We start from the raw sequence: 21,539 nt of genomic DNA, 5'->3' as shown, positions 1-21,539 counted from the left end.
ACATTTCCATTTTACTTTTGTTTTCCAGCATACTGAAATTAGCAATTTTTGCTTATGTGATTCTCCATTTCTGATATGACTCATCAGAAGCAGAAAGGTGTGACAGTGTAGAGAAGACACTAGATTTAGGTACCAGCTGAGATAAAAATTCCAACACTGCCAGCACACAAGCAGGGTGTGACTTTGGGGCAAGTTACTCAGCATTTTTGAGCTTCTGTTTCCTTGTTTATAGAATTGGGACAACAGTGCATGAGACTTGTCCTGTGGGATACAATCAAAAACTTTGGAAATCAGAGTAGATTAGAGCTATCTCCCTCAGTTGTATGTCTTGGCATGGAAGAAAATGAACTTGGCGTGATAGTCTGATCTTCCCAGGACCTTAATGTACCTCATCAGCTTCTTTTCAAGGTGATTACAGGCTTACTGGTATGTTTGACTGCCTTATTAAGAGGGTAAATGACTATAATTTCCAAGGACAGCCATCTCTTGCTTTGCTGTTTTCCAAGCCTGAGGAAAAGGCTCCTGTGCTTTGTAACCATTTAGAAATTAAGGTTGAGAAAATAGCAACCATGTACCTTGTTTTTCAGGACCATATCAAGCTATGCAGATCTTGAATATTCAGATCCCAAGCAATAAAACTGAGACTTTCAAAACACATAAATAAATAAATAAATAAATAATAAGGAAGAGTATTTTAAAAGGCATTTCAATGTAGCAAGCCTCTCTGGTGCATTAAAAGTTTGAAGTGATTTATTAAAATGAGATGTAAGGATTATCTCATGCCTTGTTTAGGTTGGCTTTTCATCACAGCTGGAACATGCTATACTCATATGTTCACATCATTTTCTAAAAAAAGGAAAAGAAATTGTCCATCTTTTCATATTTTATTATTTTTCCTTTTCTTTCTTCTTGGTATTAACACAGTTTTCTCTGGACCTGCCAAATGCACACACACGCACGCACACAGAGAGTTTTATTTGTTGTATTTTGTGATCATTGCTGAAAGAGCCTCAGTAGATCTTTTAGTCATAATGCGAGTGAGTTACATGCACACATGTGTATTTGGTCTCTCCATGTGCCCTTCTCTCTTTCTATCGACTTTCACCCGTTTCTGTGTATTTCATATAATATTGCACAGTGAGCTCATTTCTAACATTAAATTTAAATAGACTGGCTGGGGCTTCCCTGGTGGTGCAGTGGTTGAGAGTCCGCCTGCCGATGCAGGGGACACAGGTTCATGCCCTGGTCCAGGAAGATCCCACACGCCGCGGAGCGGCTGGGCCCGTGAGCCATGGCCATTGAGCCTGCGCTTCCGGAGCCTGTGCTCCGCAATGGGAGAGGCCACAACAGTGAGAGGCCCGCGTACCGCAAAAAAAAAAAAAAAAAAAAATAGACTGGCTGATGTTCAGTGCACACTAGTTTATTGCCATTCAGTGACTGTAGCCTGTGGTGTTGACATTGCAAAGTGTTGCTGATGTCATTACTAACCCCTAGAAAGACACTAAAACCTGACCTGCTATCTTTTGTGCTGCATTGTAGCCTTATGGTGAATTTGATATATTCCTTATGCTTCAGTCAGCAACTCTAGGCACGCTTTATCATTCACTCATTGCAACAAATCCTTATTAGCCTGCTACTGTTAGCAGCTTTGCCTCAGTAGCCTTAAAGTTTATTCTTATCTTCATTCTCATCAGTTTTGTGTTACCCATACCAACCTTCTTCCATTCTTCCCTCCTACACCATAATTATACTTTTTTCCCTCCAGTTTACCCAGGAGTGGGGCTTAGCTTATGCTAGAAATGTATGACGTATTAGTAATTGGCCACTGATCACCCATCTCGTAGCCCATCTCTAGCTACCATTGTGATCGGGAGTATCTGCGTTGTGTTTACCCAAGACCATAGTAGCATTCGCCCAGCCTCTACAGGTAACCTGAGGTATAGGGCATACGAAAGGGCAGCCACATTATTTATGGTGTTTGTTCCAACATAGATAAGCAATGGAATTGAACTGCTCTGTATTCTAGTCTTGACCCACTATTTCCTAGCTGTATAACCTTAACCTTCCCAAACACCAGTTTCCTCTTCTCTAAAGTGGGGACAGTAATAACACCTATCTCAGAGAGTCACTGGGAAGGATTAAGTGAGCTCATATGTATAAAGCTCTTAGTGTAGTTCTTGGCACATGGTAAACAGTGAATTATGGGAACTGTTTCTGAGACACTTTTGTAGACTGGGGAGAGAGGAGGCTTTTCAGAAGATATAATTTGTAAGTTATGTCTTAGAGGATAAGAAGGAGTTAGCATCCCAGTGGATAAAGAAGGGAGAGGGATTCCTGGCAGCAGTGTGCCTGAGAGCTATAAGAGAGCATGACATGTTTGTGGAAATTGCACATAGTTTACTCTGACTGAGGGTGAGATAAAAGTGGGGAGGTGGGAGGAGGTGAGGCAGGAAAGATGACCAAGAACAGATCACGAAAAACCTTCCAGAGCTCACAGAGGAGTTTAAACTTGATCCTCCTTCAGACCCTCCGTCCACATAATCTGGTTCCTCTGTTAAGCAGTCACATAAATGTCTTTAAGAGCAGCAACAGGGAAAAGGGGAAAGAGGGCAGTGAATTGGCCTCAGATGAACTGGCATCTCTTTAAAGCAAATATTCTTCCTTGAGAATAGTACATTAGTTAAACATGTGCCTTGCAAGATTCATTATTGCTTTACTTGTGTTCCCCGTTGGTTGTCTCATTCATTAATCTACTGATTAGTAACCCTGAACTCTTGTATGCCCCCCTCCCTGACCATTTTTGCATTCCCTTTTTAATATACTGTGCTGTTCTCCCTGGGATGTAAACTCCAGGACCTGTCCCTGGCCTGCTCATGTTTGTTTTCTTTGCCCCTTGTGCCTGCCTCTGCTATAACATCTGTAGTATGTGTTAAGTAATCCTTAAGGTAACATTTTTATTATGTCATAAAAAGTGCATGGCAAATATATTATAACTTGTGGACTTTGTTTAAAAATGAACGGATAATTTATTGAGTGTGCCACATGGGCCTTGCTCCCCTCCCCATTACAGCCGAGACTTGCTGCTCGTTTAGCCTCGCCTCCTATTGAGTGCTCCCACCCTGTGACATGCTAGGAAAGCAGACCCATGGTTGGCTAGAAATGACATCATAGTTTATGTACTCAGTAAAAATTTAATTAAGTCATTACAGGAATTGCAGTCATCATTTAACCCTCTGATTTCTTCTGTTTAGTTTATTATTAAACATTCAGTAATACCAGTCACTAAATCCTGATGGCTTATAAATATCTGCATGAATTTTAATAGCTTAAATAAATGGGAAAATATGAGTAACTGATATAAAAGGAACCTTTTCCTTGTGGTGGTGCTACATGTATGGGTTTTGTTTTGTTTTGTTTTGTTTTGAATAGATTTTTAAAATTAATTTATTTATTTATGGCTGCGTTGGGTCTTTGTTGCTGTGCATGGGCTTTCTCTAGTTGTGGTGAGCGGGGGCTACTCTTCGTTGCGGTGTGAGGGCCTCTCATTGCGATGGCTTCTCTTGTTGCGGAGCACAGGCTCTAGGCACGCAGACTTCAGTAGTTGTGGCACACGGGCTCAGTAGTTGTGGTTTGCAGGCTCTAGAGCACAGGCTCAGTAGTTGTGGCGCATGGGCTTAGTTGCTCTGCGGCATGTGGGATCTTCCTGGACCAGGGCTCGAACCCGTGCCCCCTGCGTTGGCAGGCGTACTCTTAACCACTGCACCACCAGGGAAGCCCCTTATGTATGGGTTTTTATTAAAAAGCAAAGCATTGTGGAAAGGATAAGAGTTTAATCAGAGAACAACCCAATGCTAACCAGGGAGAGTTTCTCATCCGGTTTGTCCATCTATGTATTCATGGGCAGGGTGCTCCGTATGGAGTTATCTGGCAGTGAGGACACAGAACCTGCGCACCAGCAAACAAAAGCTTAAGTGAGGGAATAAGGTCCCAACAGAGATTCACCAGAGGGACTATCCAGCTCCCCTTGGCTGCTGGGCTGGCTAGAAGGGCCCTTCAGGGCGAGTCCAGTAGTTTAGGAAGATGCTCTCACCCTCACCTGTTGCCTACAGATCATGTGTCTGCACTGATGGAGCTTCCACCCTCTTCCAGGAAGGGTCCTTTTCATGATCTAATCCAGCCTGGGTGATGATATCTGAAAACCATTTCTAGCTGTGGCAGCTTGCCATCTCTCAGCTAGAGGTGAGGGGGAGAGGCAGCTTATAGGTCACTGGAGTTAGAATATAGGACCAGGAGGTAGAGGATCCTGGCTAATAAGGAATTCTACTCCTGCTCTCCATTCTTTCTGGGCAGTAGCCAGCCAGAATGCAGGTGCATTCCAAGAGGAGAAAGTATGTTTGTATGTAAATGAGCCTTGTTGGAAAGCTGGAATTGAAATTTGCAGATTAATGTGTTGGTGATCTCTGGAAATGCCCTGCAGATGGTGAAATAGGGAAAGCATTCGTCCAGAAACCAGGTTCTTGTGACCTGCAGAACAAGTCCCTTCTCCTTTTGGGTCTCAGTTTACCATTTCCTCAAAGGGATGAGCTAGGTGATATCTGAGGGCCCTTCCAGCTCTAAAGCTTACTGGCTTGATGCAACACATAAGCCAGCTCTGCTGAGCAGGTTCAGTGAATGCTTACCTCTGAGAGATGCTGCCTTTGTGCTTGACTTCTCTGACATTGTCCTTTTGTGGCTCTGGTTCTTCTTGCACAGTTAGGAGAACGACTAGTATGGGAGTAGGGAGAGCCCCAAGATGGGCATCAACAGATCTGGGTTGTAGTCCCATCCTCTCATTACAGAAGGAATTAACTCTAGCTCTGGCTTGTTCCTTGACTCTTCTTTTACCTTAGCCCATTCTGAAGGATGGTGCAGTAAAAAGTTTGGCAGTTCTGAAATTTCAGAAACATGGAAGGTACTCAGCAGTAAAAAAAAAAAAAGGAAACAAACAAAAGGATATTATTGGATAGAACACACTATGTGTGATACTCAGGCCTTGTGAGGCTTCAGTCATCAGCATGCCAGTCTCAAACCCTGCTCTGACCAGGCCCTGGCCTAGGTGTCAGGGGTGCTGAGATTCATCAGACAGTTTCTTATGATCTTTGAGCAGCTCACAAACTAGTGGGAGAGACAGGTACAAAAGCAACTCTAAACTGTGTTGTGCCCCCAGGAGAAGTGTAGACAGAAAGCTCTGGGAACACAGACGATGGATGGCTATTTTGGCCTAGGGTGAAGGTGGGGTGGGAAAGGTCATGGATTTCATAAACAGCTGCATCCAATCTCACATTTTCCAGTCTTGAGCTTCACAGTTCTCTTTCCCTTTTTGAAAATTGTCCACGACTATAAAGTATTGGAGCTGGTTGTAGTTTTATATAAACAAACCCGAAGGTATTACTCATAATCCCTTGCATTTGCACAGCACTTTGCAGCTTACCAAGGCGTTCAGTGTACATTGGGGAGTGAATGAATGAATGAGTGAATGAAGTGCATGCTAATTCATTTGCTCTACAAACCAGCTCTCTGTATAGGGCATTGAAAAGACAAGGACATAGACTCAGAGTGGTTACGTGACTTGCCCAAGATCACGTCTTATGTATACAGCAGAATTATGACTTGAACCCAGTTTTCTGACTAAATCCAGATCCTTTCACTACTCCTTTCTGCCCTCCTTCAGAGCCCAGTTATGAACCACAGGATGAAATCATTCAGTATTTGATTTATTATCCAAAGTAAAATTATCTTCCTGCAGGCAGGAACCTGATGGAATGTCAGGCACATGGACTTTGGATTCAGACTGACCTGGAGGATTTATCACTAATTTGCTGTGGGATCTACAGCAAGTCACTTCACCTGTCTGAGTCTCAGTTTTCTGTGTCTATAAACGCATGACTATAGCGTATCTGCCTCTCTGAGCCCCGGTGACAGTTAGAGGAGATGATGTCCATAAAGCATCTGGCCCATAACAGGTGCTCAGTAAATGGAGGAAATGATGGTGGGCAATGGTCATGGTTGTTAAGCACAAATCTTATTCTCCACGTAAAGTTCCAGATGACTTCGGGGTGTTTCTAAAACTTGTCAGTTTAAATAGTCAACGAGTCCTTTCTATGTGTTACACATTACACCAGGTTTTCTGCTGGGATCCCAGAGAGGAATGAAATACGGTACCCTTTCCTTTCGCATATTCCCGGAGGTCAGAGTTTTATCCTATTGAAGAGATTCCATGAACTGCACTCTAGGTTCTGAAGGCTCACTGGCTATTCTCTGAGAGGAGTTCTACCTGAGTCTCCACGGTCTCACTGGCATTGCATTTCTAAAACAGTCCATTCACATGAACAGTCTTACTTCTTCAGCCCGGCTTATTCTCCCCTCCTGTCCACAGCCTCAGGGGCCCACCTTTCTCCTCAGCATCTCACTCACAGCCCTGCCTCTCTTCCTCCTCTTCCCACCTCTGACCACTTCCTTCTTTTGTCCTTTCACTACAACAAGCTCCTTTGAGAAACCCTTAAGACATTTCCTAACCTGGTCCCAACCTACCTTTCCAGTGTTCCTGCCCATTCATCCTCCCTGGCACTCCCCGTTTTCTTTCCTGCCCCTGCACTTTGTACAGCTTACTCCCTGTGTCTAGAATGTCCTCTTTCCTCCCCCCAACCCTCTCTTGTCAGACCCCTCCTCCTCTGAGGTCCACTTAAACATTACCTCCTAGAGAATTCTTCCCAGCCCCACCAAGTGGAGGCCATTGTACTGACATGTATTTATCACTCACCACCTTTGGGATAGAATTTGAGGCAGTACATTGCAGTGTGATTATTTTCTACATGTCTGTTTTTACTAGACCGTGTGCTCCTCCCGTCAAGAAGCGTTTCTTTTAATTTGTATTCATAGTATCTAGCACAAAGCCCGATGCGTAGTTGGGGCTCAGTTCATAAAACTGAGTTACTGCTTTGTATAATTTGGGACCAGCATCTAAAAGAAGCTGTCAAATTGGGGAGAATCCTGACAGATCAGGGAAATGGGGATGGACTGGCAGTTTGACCTGTTAGGGGCCCTCTTTCTCTGTTCTGCTAAGTTAAGAGCATACTTTTTGGTTTTTTCCTTTCTTTTATACTTTTGTTTTTGCCATTTTGTTTCTGTAGGTTAATTCCTATATCCTGAAGAAGAACATGATGCTTATGACAAATAATTTCTATGTGGCAATCTTGGGATATGATGAGGTAAGCTTATTTACCAAGCCTTAGGCAGAACAATGGCCTCCCCCAACAAAGGCATTTGATGAGAGCCTCTGAGAGAAGCTTCAGGGGCCACCATCACTGCCTGCCATTATGGCTTAGTATTTTACTGTTTCCTCACCTTCGCTGACTCAGCAACTAGAATGAGTGTGCCCAGCAGTTTGCCTAGCACTTGAGAGAGAAAGCACTATGCAATATGGTCAGAGCATTTATTGATTGCCTGTGGAGTGCTGGATGGAGGGACAAAGGCAAATCAGTCATAGTCTCAGCCCCAGATGCGTTCAGAGAGAGGAAGACATGCACACATCAACATCACGGTCAAATCACACACTTTTTTGGGGGTTTAATTATAAAAGCAATACATACTCATTTTAAAAATTCATAAAACTGTGCATAAATGGTTGAAATAAAAAATAAAAGGGCCCTTTCCTCTCCTGCCCAATTCTCTGTCCCAGAGGAAAACTTTGTTAATAGTTTATTGGGTGTCCTTACAAGTGTTACCTGTGCATACACAAGCACCTATGTATTTATTTTCTTCATGCAAATGTAAGTTACATTGCATATACTACTGTTTTGCAACTTGCTTTTTTCACTGAGCAATATATCTTGGGTATCCTTCTACATGAGAACATTTAGATCTATCTCATTTTTTATTGTAAAATTTACATAACGTAAAATTTACCATTTTTAAGTGTACATTTTAGTGGCATTAAGTACATTCACATTGTTGAGCATCTCCAGGACTTTTCCTGATCTTCCCAAATTGAAACTCTGTACCCGTTAAACACTATTCTCCTATTCTCTCCCCCACCCAGCCCCTGGGAACCACTCTTCTGCTTTCTGTCTCTATAGTTTTGACTACTCTAAGTACCTCATATAAGTGGAGTCGTACAGTTTTTGTTCTTTTCTGATCGGCTTATTTCACTTAGCATAATGTCTTCAAGATTCATCCATGCTGTAGCATCTCTCTCATCTTTTTCTCCTCAACTGTTATAGAAATTTCAGACACATAGAAAAGGCAAAAGAATGGTGTAATGAACCTGTATGCATACCACCAGGATTCATCATTCCTCCTCTTTTTAACAAACCATGTGCTTTTATATTCATTTTGTGGTTACCTTCAGATTTAATGCAAGCATCACCCCTTCTGGGACACAGGCCCAAGAACTTCCCCCAGGCTCAACGTCTTCTGCCCTTCCTGGGCTCCACAGCACTTGCTGCATTAGCACTAACTGTCACCCCACTGGGTGAGGATTTCTCCTGTGTAGTTGCAGTGTCTACTCTGTATTTCTGTTGCCTGGCATGGTGCTTGGCACATGGCAGGTGAAGAGTGAAGAAGGGAAGAAATGCATAAAGGGTGAAAGTAAGAAACTAGAGTTCGGGCTGGAGGACATGTTATCAGCCTGAAGATAATAATCAAAGCTAGGACATGAGCTTACAAAAACATTAAGTTAAATGATTTGCTTAGGGTCATAGGACTAGTTAAAATGGAGGTTTCCCAATTCCCCGTCTACTAAATATCCTCAGTTATAAGAGAGCAATTAAGTCTGCATACATCATTAATTCAATATGAGCTTTGTGGGGTGGGAATTGAGAAACACTGCTTAAATCTATGCATCAGTTGTTAAATTAGATACATTCTGATTGCAGAAACCTTACAGTATATAAAAGAATGAGGCTTAGAATTGAAGAAATATAATTTTCTTTCTCTTAGCATTTGTTTGCGGTCTTTGTTGCAGATGGCTCCGTTGTTTCCTTTCACCCACATCAATAAAGATGTTCTGTACCCCCATCCCAAATCCATCTTGGCAGAGCCATCTTAGAAACATGCTTGAGTGCAAGAGTCACCTGGGGTGCTTTTAAAATCTAATTATTGAGAACTGCACTAAGTATTCCCATTCAGTGGGAGTGGGGCCTGGTGTTTCAACAAGCACACCAGGTGACTTTTCAGAGTGGGAAAGTTTGGGAAACAGACTAATTACCTGGGACACTTTAGAAATACCATTATTTGGGCCCTGTCCCTCAGAAGTTCTGGATTTAACTGTAGGTGGGCATCTGTAGTTGTAAAAGTTCCCCAAGTAATTTAAAGGTGTAATTCTGGAACAGTTTTTCTTATATTTTAGTGTGCATGCAGATCATCTGGAGTCCTAGGTAAAATTCAGATTCTGACGCAGCAGGTCTGAGGTGAGGCCTGCGATTCTGCGTGGCCCACGAGCTGTAGGGGACGTGCAGCCATTCTGCAGGCCACACCGGGAGTCACAAGGTTCTAGAGCTTCTAGAGCTGTGCTTTCCAGTACTAGCCACATGTGGCTGTTTTGATTTAAATTCATTAAAATTGAAAATGCAGTTCTTCAGTCACGCTGGTTACATTTCAAGTGCTCAGTACTTGTGTGTGGCTAGTAGTGGCTACTGTGTTGGGCAGTGCAGCTGTAGATTGTTTCCATCATCACAGAAAGTTCGATTGGACAGTGCTGTTCTACAGCACCCACTTCCTAGAATCTTGCTTGGATTGTGCCCCAACGCTGAACACTTTTGGAACCTTCCTGTTTTCTACTACATTAGGTCCAAATTCCTCCATGGAACTTCCAGGCCTTCTGTGAACTGTCCCCATTTGTGACATGTCCTGTCCACCGTTATCTCCCATGGCCCTCCAGTGTGTAGCCTTCTTTCTGAGTGAGACCATTTGCCTCACTGCTCCACAGATATGCCGTGTCTGATTGAGGCTGTCCTGGACAACCAGGTGTGGGGGGCAGTAGCTGAGGCTGTCAGCTTTGAACCTGAGGATTTCAGGGTCTCGCACTTTGTAGGCATTCTCTCTGTAAATGTTCAGTGAACTAATATTATTCTCTCTTGCTTAGAATGTCCTGTAGCTCTCCAAATAGTCTCCATTCTTGAGGCCCCCTTCTCCACAGAGCTTTCCCTGACCTCTCTAGGTCTGTGTTTTTTCACCCTGAATTTCAATATCCATCCATCCATTTAACAGGTATTTATTAAGTGCCTACCATGTGTGATGCACTGGGGATATGCTGGTAAATAAAACAAACATGGTCTGATTCTTTCCTACCAGAGCTTATCTCTTAATGGAGAGACAGGCGGTAAATAAGTAAACAAGCAAATATCTAATTACAAATAGAGCACAGTGATAGAGAATAACGGGGTGGGTGTACTTAGTGTGGACTGGGAAGGTCTCTGAGGAGTTTTCATAGAAGCTAAGACTGAAGATTGAGGAACCAACCATGTCTTGACTATTCCTCAGTCTCCTGCACAGATGAGCATTTGTTCATTCTCCAGGATTTAATTCTGTGCTGCTGTTTGATGTGCTCTAGCTTTGTCCCTTCAACTAGATTGCAAGCTGCTTGTGAGCTGTGACTGTATCACTGTGACTCTGCGTTCTTACCACCGTGCTAAGCACGTAGTGGTGTCCGATCAGCCCTCGCTGAGTGAGACTCCACCACTTTAAACTCTTAACTATAACCAGGGTCCTCCAGGGCCAGGACAGTCCCTTTGGCTGCCTCTCGGTTACTCTAGACCTAGGTGTCTCAGTTTCCTGAAGGATGCTTTTTTTGTATCGTGAGGGAAAACAAGTAGGCATCCCTGTAGATTGTGGGAAAATTGCTATGCAAACTAATTTTTGCCTCCGAGGCACCCCTTTTTCTTTCCCGCTTCCTCTCTCAGACCAGTTGGTTTTCACTGACTTACTAGACGTGTGGTGGAAAGAAGGCAGAAGTTGGGGTCGTTGGTTTATTCAGCCATTTGTGTTGCTCTCCTGCTCTGTGCCAGGCACCACATCCCGACTAGAGCCAGTCAGCATCATCCCTTGACCTCACCAGTGCATTCTGGTTCCAAATCTACCACCAATTAGCTAGAGAAGCTCTAAGCCTCAGTGTACTTACCTTTCCAGTGAGGGTAATAGCATCTCTTCTTCCTGGCATACCTCACCATCAGAGCCAGGTGTGTGAAGGAGCTCTGACAGTCTGGAACAGTCAGGTTGCTATCATTGTTAATCTGAGTTGTGAGTCATCCTTTTCCTCCTGACTGATTATGGACTTGGCCCTTCCCAGCCATCTCACCCATCGCCAAGGCTGCCTGTTTGTGGCAGGCCATGGCTCCCGGGGCTTTTGCTGTCCTGGGCTCATTTTCTAAGTCCTTATAACACTCGCTCCCACTCGTGTTCCCTCCCGTGTAGCCTATGTGAGTCGCTGCCAGCAGCACTGTGGCATGTGCCCAGGGCACTTCAGACACAGGCGGGCTGTTGTGTTAGCAGATAGCTTGGAGAACAGTGATGTGCCTGAGCTTGTCCTTGGCTTCTGTCCCCATCTGCCGGAAGAAGCTGGTTTTCCCGACTCAGCCATTGTGCCAGGACAGTCTCTTGGAATTGTAGGGGTGTTTAGCAGGGGGCATTTGGGACAGGTGGACGGTTTTTCCACCAAACTGTCAGTACCCCATACTGGACATGGCCCTTCCTGGCAGCAGCCCTAAAGCCAGACCTCACGTACTGCAGTGCCTCGGGGGCCAGACCACAGCGTGACATCGAATAAATGATCCTGGCTCTTTGTGTAATGATTTATCACTTACAGAGCCTTTCATGGCTATTGTCTCTTAATTCTCACAACTCTGTGGGATAGGTTTTATTTTGCTTGTTTAGGTTGTGAGAAACTGAGGCTCAGGAAGGGCTAGTGGCTTTCCAAAGGCCACATAGCTGTCAAGTGACAGAGCTGCCATTTGAACTCAGGTGGTCCGATCCGCAGATCTCACTGTTGTTTCAACTATATTCACAGCTTCATGCCCAAACAAGCTCCTAATCTTTGTACCTAACATATTACACTTAACAAAACACCCATACGTTATCTCTTATAATTCAAAGGCGCTGTAAGTAGGGCAGGCATTTTAGTCTCTGTTTAATAGATGAGAAGGTCAAGAGACAGCTTTAATAAATTGCCCACCGTCTCTGAGCTTGGTACTGGCAGGGCCAGGACTTGATCTTGTCTCCTAACTGACTTCCAAGCCCCAGTCAGCACTTTGTCTGGTTCCGTACACTACCTTGGCACCTGGACAGAGCAACTTCTCAGGGCCTTTCCCTTTAGTCACCCTTGCCCAGGAAGCAAGACCCTCCTCTCTCCCTCCTCAGAACTCCAAGTTAGAAAATGGCCCTAGTCCAGGATGAAGGCCTCTTTGATATTTGGGCTTCCCAACAGAGCTCTCTCTCCTCTGTGTCGGGACAGCTGACGTTAGGCACACACAGGCTCTGAGCGCTCCCCTGGGGCCCATGGCAGTCCTGCCGAGCAGCCTGTTCCTCTGCTTAGGGAGAGGCTGGCCAGCCATAGCCAGCCCAGAGCTGGGTGACAGTGAGGCCAGGGTCCCTGGCTCTCATCGCTAAAGAGCTAGCTGCCTTGCAGATGTGTGCCCTTGGACCAGGGGAGAAGATGCAACCTACACTCACCTCTGTTCTTGGGAAGAAATAAATACTCACAGTACTCCACGCCCATTCCTTGTGGATGGCAGTGGACCCACTGCTGCTCCCATCTCTCTTCTCTTCCTCTCAGGTGTTGCCTGGGCCTGGGCGGGCTGTAGAGGGAGTTGTGGCCTAGGAGGGTCCATCAGACATGTGCCCCATCTCTGTATCAACCTTATTAGCCAGTCACTTGGCCCCTCTGGGTCCCATGTTCTTCCCCTGTATAAAATGAAGGGGTCAGACCAGATGCTCTCTGAAGACCCCTTCCAAACTCTACCAAGTAGCTGTCCCATTTCTCTCTCATGGTATCTGTAAGGTCCCTCTGAGCTGATTTTGTGTTGCTAGCGTGTTCACAGTATCCCCAGCTTTTGTATCCTGGCTCTGCCATATGCCCCAGAAGAACAGCTGTGCTGTGTATTCTAGGGGGTCCTTTCAGATGATCGTGGGCTGGCTGCTGCCCTCTGGAGAACCTTCTTCAACCAGAAATGTGAAGACCCTCGACAACTTGAATTGTTGGTGGAGTATGTAAGGAAACAGGTGAGCAGTCCTTCCCCTCCCCTCCAGAGCCTCCTGGACAACAGGTCCTTCCTGAGGTCTGTGGATGCTGGACTTTCAGAGGATCATGAGAGGTTGAGTTCCCAGAGTCCAGTCTGAGGGAATCCTGACCAGATCATGTCAGCAGTGGGCACCAATCAAGAAAGAACACCTTCTGTGGATCCAGCCATGAGCCAGGTCAGGGGTCAGGGAGTAGGAATAGAAGAATAAAGGGCACCGAGAAGTCTGCTGCTTTTATAAACCTGTTGTCTTTCATTCACTGCACATTCGACTGTCTGCTGTGTGTGCAGTGCCTTACTGATCCTGGGCACACACAGTCCTCCTGTAAGATAGCAGCACGGGGTGCAGTGAAGCTCCCTTTAGGTACCCACTTTGAGCCCCAGGATTCATGTTTCCAGCTCCTGGCTTCCAACAGGATTGGGCTCCAGGCAGCATTCCACAACATCCTGTAAGCCTCTTCCCACTGGGTGCTATCTGTCGTCAAGCAGAGTCCCCCTGCTTCATTCCTCACCCCTCTGGCTGCCCAGGGCTCCCTGACACCAAAGCTTCTAAGAGAAAGCTCCAGGGTGAGGACTGCTTAACTACATAGTCTTCCTCCAGCCCAGGAAGAATTCACTCCTGTTCTCTCTGCCCCCGGATCCTGTATTGATGGGAAATCCATACATTATAGATAAGGGAGAGCTGAGTGGCAGGGAAGAGGCACGTGTAGGCTTTCCCAGGGTCTCCCGGTGAGTCAGGCTGTGCAGCTGGTCTAGAGCCCCCAGCTGGGTGATTCATGCAGCCACTAGAGGCCTCAGCTGCTCCAGACCGCTCACCAGCTCAGGCTGTCCCATGAGTCACACCTTTGCTTCACGGGCCTGGCCCCTGGAGCCAAAGGGGCCTCACCTCACAATTATTCTCTTATTCACCTGTGTCCACGGCCTTCAAGCCTCCAACAGCCAGGAGAGGGAAGGCCAGGCTCTGGCTCCAAGGAGAAGACAGGTCCAACAGGCCCAGCTGGTTGATTACTGGAAAACTACATACTAAGGCTCTTCAGGGGGTAGAGAACCCCAGAAGCCAGGACTGCTGTTTGACCATTCTTCAAATCTGCCAGATCTGGGAAGAAGGCACTGTGGCCAGAGGACCCCACCCACAGAGAGTTCTGAGACTCACACTGTTGACTGGACTCGCCCTCAGACAGGAGTAGCAATTGGCAAAGCAAATGCTATGTTTTCTGAGAGACCAGCCCAACTTTTCCATCTACCGTGGTGGGCTTGTGCCAGGGGCCACAACAAGGGCACAGCTGGGACCTCTCCGAGGGCCCTGAAGGAAGGGGCTGCCACACCAATAAGAAGGCCCAGATTGCCCCAGTGAGAGGCAGGCACTAGAAAACAGTGATGGAGCTCTTAGGGAAGCAGCGAGCTCTGATGGGGACCCAGTTCTGTCAGCAAACCTTTTGAGCACCTATTCTACCAGCCTCTCTGTTGAGAAAGCAGGAATTAGTAAGACCCAGTCCTGCCCTCTAGGATCCAGCTCATGATTTGGCAAGGAAGCCAGTCAGGCACAAGGCTAACCCTGGAATAAGTCAGTCTGCAATGATGTATACAGGCAGGAGCAGAGTCTATGAAAGGCTAAAGAAAGGAGGGACTAAGTCTGACCGAGTGGATCGGGGAAGGCCAGGAGGCTAGTCCTGGGCCATGATGCCAGTTGGTCTGGTAGATGGCCTGAGACCCATTCAGAGATCTTGCTGAGATTTTCAACTCAGGAGATGGGCATAGTGTTGGCATTAGGGACAGAAATGGAGTAATTGGAAAGAGGAGTGGCTTTTAGGTGAGATAACAGGTCAGTTGATCTCCTTGCACTGGAGACATGTGGAAATCCAGACCTGAGGTGTGTGTGAGAGACTGGGGGTGAGTGCGAGGGTCTGCAGCCTAAAAACAAAGCAGCGGGAGTGAAGCAATTCTTGGAAGAGGAAGTCGATGCAAGGCCTAAGATGAGGCCTTTGGACTCCTGCCACCTCTCCTTTCCCCCCAGTTGCCTTCTCACCCTCAAATGGAGCCTCATCTTTCTGAATCCAGTGCTGACTCCTGCTCTGATCCAGCTCTCGCCCTAGAGTTTGCCTGTGCAGTTGAAAGTACTTGTCCTTGTTCATCTCCTTACCAGCAGGAGCCTGGCAATCCTCCCAGAGGTGGCCTTTGTCGCCTAAGACTTGCCACTCGTTAGAGCACCTGCCTCTTGCAAAACTGCCCGACCACGCCTCCCTGCAGCTGCTCCTGTTCTCCATCACAGGTGTCCCCTCTCCGCATTGTTCAGGGGGATAAACTCCCTCAGTCATCCTAGAGGGGTGAAGCTGGGGCGCACTAACCATGGGGTCAGGGCCCACTAGAGGACAGTAGAAGCATACACATTTTTTTTTAAGTTCCAGGGACTAGCAGTGTCCTTCATCCTGTGGGGTACACGTTACTATTGTGGGCCCCTTCCTCAGACAAGGGAACTTAAATCTCCGAGAAGGGAATTGGCTCACCTTGGGTAACATCGCTACCCTGAATGGACAATCAGACACACAGTTCTTCTGGTCCACAAAGTCAGGGCTTGTGTGTCAGACATTTGTCCATTCAGAGGCACAATGGGGAATTCCCTAAAGCCTGAGAAAGCTTCCTTAGTGACTTGTTTCTTTGAACCCCCGTAAATGAAATAATCCAGGAGATCAGAGACCACTACCCGCATCCCCCCTACCCCTGCCCCAGGCTTGGGAGCTGGGATGGTCGGAAGCCCCTCATGCCCCCGCCCCGTTCTCTCCTTTAGGAGGCTGGTTCCTTGTGCCATCTCACGTCTATCCTGCCCTTGTCCCTTTCCTGTTTCCTGTTCTCCTGATTGCAGATACAGTACCTGGACTCCATGAACGGTGAGGATCTGCTTCTGACAGGGGAGGTGAGCTGGCGCCCTCTAGTGGAGGAGAATCCTAAGAGCATCCTGAAGCCCCATTCCCCAACTTACAATGACGAGGGTCTTTGATGGGCTGGTCCCTCCAAACAGCTGGCCAACTATCTCTGAGGAACTGCCAGAAGAATTTGGGCTGTTTGGCCCAGGATCCTGCAGGAAGTGGCCTGAACTGACCTTTGAATAGCATCTGTCAAACACCTGGCCCCATTTGTGTTGATTTTCCTCTTAGTACACCCAGGAGTCTGATTGGGTGGGGTACGGTGCTGGGAGAACCCTTAGCCCTTCTAAGGTGTCCGCTCCCTCAAGAGAAGCCCTGAGCCAAGAGCTCCCCTACGCACTCCCCAGGTCCCCTCTAGGAAACATGCAGTTGACAGCTTTTCCCAAAGGCCACAGAAGGGAATGGGGGTAGGTTAGAAAGGGGACACCCCCTCCCCCCGAAGGGCCCACTGTGGCCTAGGAGCAGTTTGTAATGCTTCTGAGTCAAGACGGGTAACCACGCTCTGTCCTCCGGCGTTGAGCCGTGGGGTTGAGTTGGCCATTAAAAGAAACAGAGACTTCGCTCTGCCATGGCTCTTTATTCCTGGGTCTTTTAGAAACTTACCTGGGATGGTGGATGCCACGAGCTGAGGAGCATTGCCCAGCTCAGTTAGAGACAGGGAGGCGGAGAGGCTCAGGGGGGTCTCTGCTGCTGCTTCTGCCTCCAGCTCGTGGAGATGTCACTGTTCTGGCCAAGGTACAGCCTTCCAGGCCACGACCTTGGGGACCCAGGAGGCCTCTATGGCCAGGGGGCTTGTCACATCCTGAGTCATTTGGGAAGAGGCCTCAAGGGAAAGGTCCCTTTGTCACACACTCCCATTGAACTGGGTGAGGAACGTACTGCCTTTTCCTCTCTTGGCTCCCCCTTACACGAGGTACTGGGGAGAAGGGGAGAAGAGGACACACTCCTCCTGGCTTCGTCGCTCCGCCTCAGGACCCAGCCCCGTGCCCAGCCTTCCACCCCCTTCCCAACTCCAGGGGCATGTGCTGCAGAGCCACCTTGGTCTGAGCACTTGAGGACCAGTCCCCTCCTCCCTCTGAGTGTGGGTCATCTCTGGGGGAATTTTCTTTAAATTGAAGAAAGGGGGCGGAGAACCACATCGCCCCTCCCCCATCAAACTTCCTTCATTTAACTTGCTATAAAATGAGTCATATAAAGAAACTCTATAAGGGTGAGGTATATCTCACTTCTGTGAAAACATTACAAATCAAACCACCTTCTCTGAGTTTATTTAAGATGCTTTTGTTGCACACGGAGCTCTAGAGTGAAGCCTCCTGTGTGTGTGAGATAATAACACCTTGTAACTCATTACAGCTGGGCACTATTTACATAAACCAGAGCTGGGCCAGGCAGGAATTTGCTGATTAATTTATTTTTAATGGAGTGAAGTATACCATGCACCAAAATAAACTTTACGGTGTGTACCTAACTGCTCCTGGAATGGATGGAAAAATTAATGGAACAGATTTGGCTCTCAACTCTACACATTAATTTATATATAAAAGTTATTTGAGCCTTAACCCATTTGCTGCCCAGGGCAGCTCCCCAACCACAGATCCCAGCCTGCAGCACCAGTTCAGCTACCGGGCTTGCTTTAGAATCATGGCCTCTCAGATAGGAAGGACCGTTAGCGGTCATTTAGTCCAGCCCTGGTCCGGAACTTGACGCCCCTTCTCAACATCCCAGTTGCCTATGTTCATACGGGCCCTATTTGAATACCTCCAGCAGCAGACAGCCCCCACCTGCAGAGCCAAGTCCTGTCTCCATAAGAAGAGTAATCACCAAACACTGCAACTTCTGACACGCAGCCATGTTTCAAAGAGCCAGTCGATCTGTCATGTCTGTGATGTCCCGAAGCCCTCACTTCCTGGCCGTAGGCATCTTTCACTGACTACACCCGCCCCCCCAAAATAAAATCCAGGCTCCTTGGAAGCTGCAAGGCTCTTCTTAGTTTGATCCTTGTTTGTCTTTTTGAGTCTCTAACCCATTTCTTTTCTGAGCAACTGAACCATTTGGGGTTACCTGAGGAGACTACCCTGTATGTTTTCTCTGCCTGGAATCCTGTCTGCTCTTCTGACTAAAGAAATTCCACCTGTCCCCTAATACCACCCTCTCCTGTTCACCCCAGGCAGTATTCTCCAGAGGCACTATTTTTTACATACCCACCCTCCATCCTGCACTTGTGAGCATCTTCAGAGTGGGCATTGGTGTTTGGGTCAGTCGCCTTTGTTTTTCCAGGTTCCAGCAGCATGGCTGGACCTTAGTAGGCATCAGTGTAAGCTTTGATAAATGAAAGAAGGAATGAATGACTAAATCACCAATCATTATCTATACAAGCCCAACAAAAAGCCCCTTTCTGGACCATTCTCTCAGTCTGTGCTACGGTTCAGCTTATTTTAATAATTCAGTACGAAGTACCTCCTTTGGCCTTCGAATAGGAACGAAAGCCAGATGTTCTTTCTATAGCTAAACGTTTTTCTATTGCAAATTGTTATTATACAGAACAAGTGAAAGATGTTTTCTTTGCTCTCAGGGAGATTGCTCTCTAGGAATAATTTTGTCCTTTATTTGTACTCTGTATACGTCCAGAAAGGATCACAGCCAATTAAGAGACACAGGTGTAAAAACTGCAAAACGATTGAAACAAAGTTTAAGAGATAAGATGCAAGTATTGGTAGGTTAGAAAACCTAGCCCGCTAATAACCAACTTTCACGTGACTTTTTCAGCAATTTATAAAGTGTGATCTCAGGTGTGCATTGTCTCGCAGCAGTCCTGTAAAATAGGTGCTGTTCTCCTGATTCTTATCCCCTTTACACAAGGGACTACAGCTCAGAGAGGCCTGGAAGATGAACCAGGGTGAGAAGGGGCCTAGAGTGCCCAGCCTTCATCTTCAGCCCTGGGGCCCTTGCTCTCTCCCCACCCCACATTGCTTCCCGCAGGTCAGTGAGGAAATCTGCAACTGAGTATAAAACCTTCCTCTGAGCTCCCTGGAAGCCAAAGGCAGAAATGAGACAGGCTGAAGGTTATGTACTTCCCATTGTCACATGAAAGGAATTATACTTATTCATCAGAAGAAACAAATGTTTTCCTTACTCTTCCGAGAATATATTATAGGGTCTGAAAATGAGAAACACTGAACAATGTTGCGAATAGTACCCCTAAGATTTCAGATTTGCCTAAAATTTTAAAAATTGCAAGGTTTGCTTTCTTACACCAAGCTGAGATTAAAGCGCAGGCTACACTTCAGCCAGTGTTTTTTGTGTTTCTGTTCTGCGCCAGATGCTGCTTGGTGTTTTCAGTTAGTATCTCATTTAATCCTCAGTGACAGTTCTGTGAGGTAAGTGTTATTTATAAGTTCATGTTACTGCTGAGGGGGACTGAAGCTCAGGGAAGCCCAGATTTACCTTGCATGCAGACTCAGGTGGTTCTGACACCCAAGTCCAATGCTTTTAGTTCTAGAAAAGGAGTACTAGATGGGGAAAGGGTCAGTTGTGCTACATTAAAAAGTAAAAGGAAAACTAAAGCGGTATTCCAGCCACGTGGGCTTCTGTGGGCGCATACACATACTAACAGGAAAAGTCAGAACACGGGAGTTCAGGTTCAAGGTTAAGAAAAGCCTTCGAGGAGTTGGAACATAAAGGATGGGCAAGGTTTAGGTAGGTGGAAAGAAAAACAGCAAGTGAGGATCCGCGGCACGGAGCAGGAAACTTCAGACTCAAGTGGAGCAGCCGAGTCGGTTGCCAGGGAAGAAAAGGTCGCCGAGATCCAGATGGGGCCACGGCTCAGGGAAGCCTGGGTAACGCTGCATCTGGCAGGGACTGTGACGTGATGGGAGTGCAGGTGCACAGCGGCGTGCAGGGTGGATGGGCGCAGTCAGGAAGGATTCTAGCCATCTAGGCTTGAAGGCCTGGGAGCGATTGTAGAAATTCAGAGGAAGTTCAAACCCCAGAGGCATTGCAGGGAATAAAATCGTCCTATGAGATAGGGCAGGGATTATTGCCCCCATGATGCACTAGGGAAGCAGGTCCACTGAGGAGAAACCACTTACCGGTGCAAGAAACCACTTACATAGCGAAGCTGACCAGTCTCATGTCTTCAAGCCCCACCCCACTGCTTTGGTGCATGTTGGTTGTGTCTGTATGGGGAGCTGGTCTGACGGAAGATGCATCAGGGAGGGCAAGGGCATAGGGCAGGCCTGGACCTTGGGGGATGATGAGGACCTCGGGGCCAAGGACTTTGGCCCTGTCTTGGGTATAGAAGGGACACCTGAAGTCATGAAACTGGATGAGTTCCCAGAGACGAAATGTGGAGGGTAGAAAAGGGAGTGGGGTGGGCGTGGGAGAGAGCATCCACCGCGGGTGGGTGGGTACGGGGGTAGGCAGAGATTAGGAACTAGCGTAGGAGGCGGAATCAGGAGTAAAAGCCAGGCGTGGGCGGTGTGGGTGGAGCCTTCCAGGAGGGGAGGCTCTTAAGGCCGGGTGCTGCAGAGCTAGGGCGGGGGGTGGGGGGGTGTTGTTGGGGGGTAAGTGGGTGGAGCTTAAGGGCTTTAGACTCTTCCAAGAACAAGACTTTTTTTTTTTTTTTTTTTTTTTCCAGTACGCGGGCCTCTCACTGTTGTGGCCTCTCCCGTTGCGGAGCACAGGCTCCGGACGCGCAGGCTCAGCGGTCATGGCTCACGGGACCAGCCGCTCCGCGGCATGTGGGATCTTCCCGGACCGGGGCACGAACCCGTGTCCCCTGCATCGGCAGGCGCACTCTCGACCACTGTGCCACCAGGGAAGCCCCAAGAACAAGCCTTTTGAGAGCAGGTTATGGCAACAGTTGTGGTATCTTGGGAGGTGCCTAGATGAGAAGGAACGGAGAAGAATCGGGCAGGAGATAGGAGAGCAGGTGTTTTCAGCACAGGAAAGAACTGAAGATGTGCATGGAGGTGGGGAGGAGTCTGATTAAGTGTAAAGCAATGAGTGGAGTAGGAAGCGTCCCTCAAACGTGAGGAATTAGGGTTAGATCCCTCTGGAAGTGGAAGCCTGGTCTGGAGAACAAGGGCCTGGCTTTGGAGGGGAGGAGGGAAGCCTTTCCTGAGACCGGACATTGGAGGACAGGTGGGGGGCAAGTGATTCCTGAGGCGAGGGCCCAGAGGGAAGGGAGTTCACACTGGTCTCCATTCCCCGGGGAACCTAGAGTTTATCAGCGCTTGGGGTGAGGTGGGGAAGGAAGGGGAGTGGGCAGTCTGTGGGCCGAGAACACGACGGTCCCAAAGTGAACCCTTCCCGTGGGAGCAGCCCTTTACCTGCTACCCTGGCTCTGCCC

At 47.4% G+C, this 21,539-nt stretch overlaps 1 protein-coding gene across 3 annotated transcripts in view; it reads left to right on the top strand.

Annotated features, from left to right (window-relative positions):
* The window catches only part of UQCC1 (ubiquinol-cytochrome c reductase complex assembly factor 1), a gene marked incomplete at its 5' end in the record, with an annotated part of 91,107 nt that extends 74,361 nt beyond the window's left edge, over positions 1-16,746 (top strand). For 2 of the 3 annotated variants that reach the window (XM_079718570.1, XM_079718568.1), the window contains 3 exons: positions 7,170-7,247; positions 13,138-13,251; positions 16,129-16,746. In XM_079718570.1, the coding sequence (XP_079574696.1) occupies positions 7,170-7,247; positions 13,138-13,251; positions 16,129-16,263 (327 nt within the window). In that variant the 3' untranslated portion in view covers positions 16,264-16,746. The remainder of the gene's footprint in view (positions 1-7,169; positions 7,248-13,137; positions 13,252-16,128) is intronic. The other variant, XM_079718569.1, reaches the window with a different exon arrangement.
* Positions 16,747-21,539: the final 4,793 nt, after the last annotated feature.

This window comes from Hyperoodon ampullatus (genome assembly GCF_949752795.1).
Source record: "Hyperoodon ampullatus genome assembly, chromosome: 14".
Lineage (NCBI taxonomy): Eukaryota > Metazoa > Chordata > Mammalia > Artiodactyla > Ziphiidae > Hyperoodon > Hyperoodon ampullatus.
This window is presented reverse-complemented; position numbering and strand designations above follow the sequence as displayed.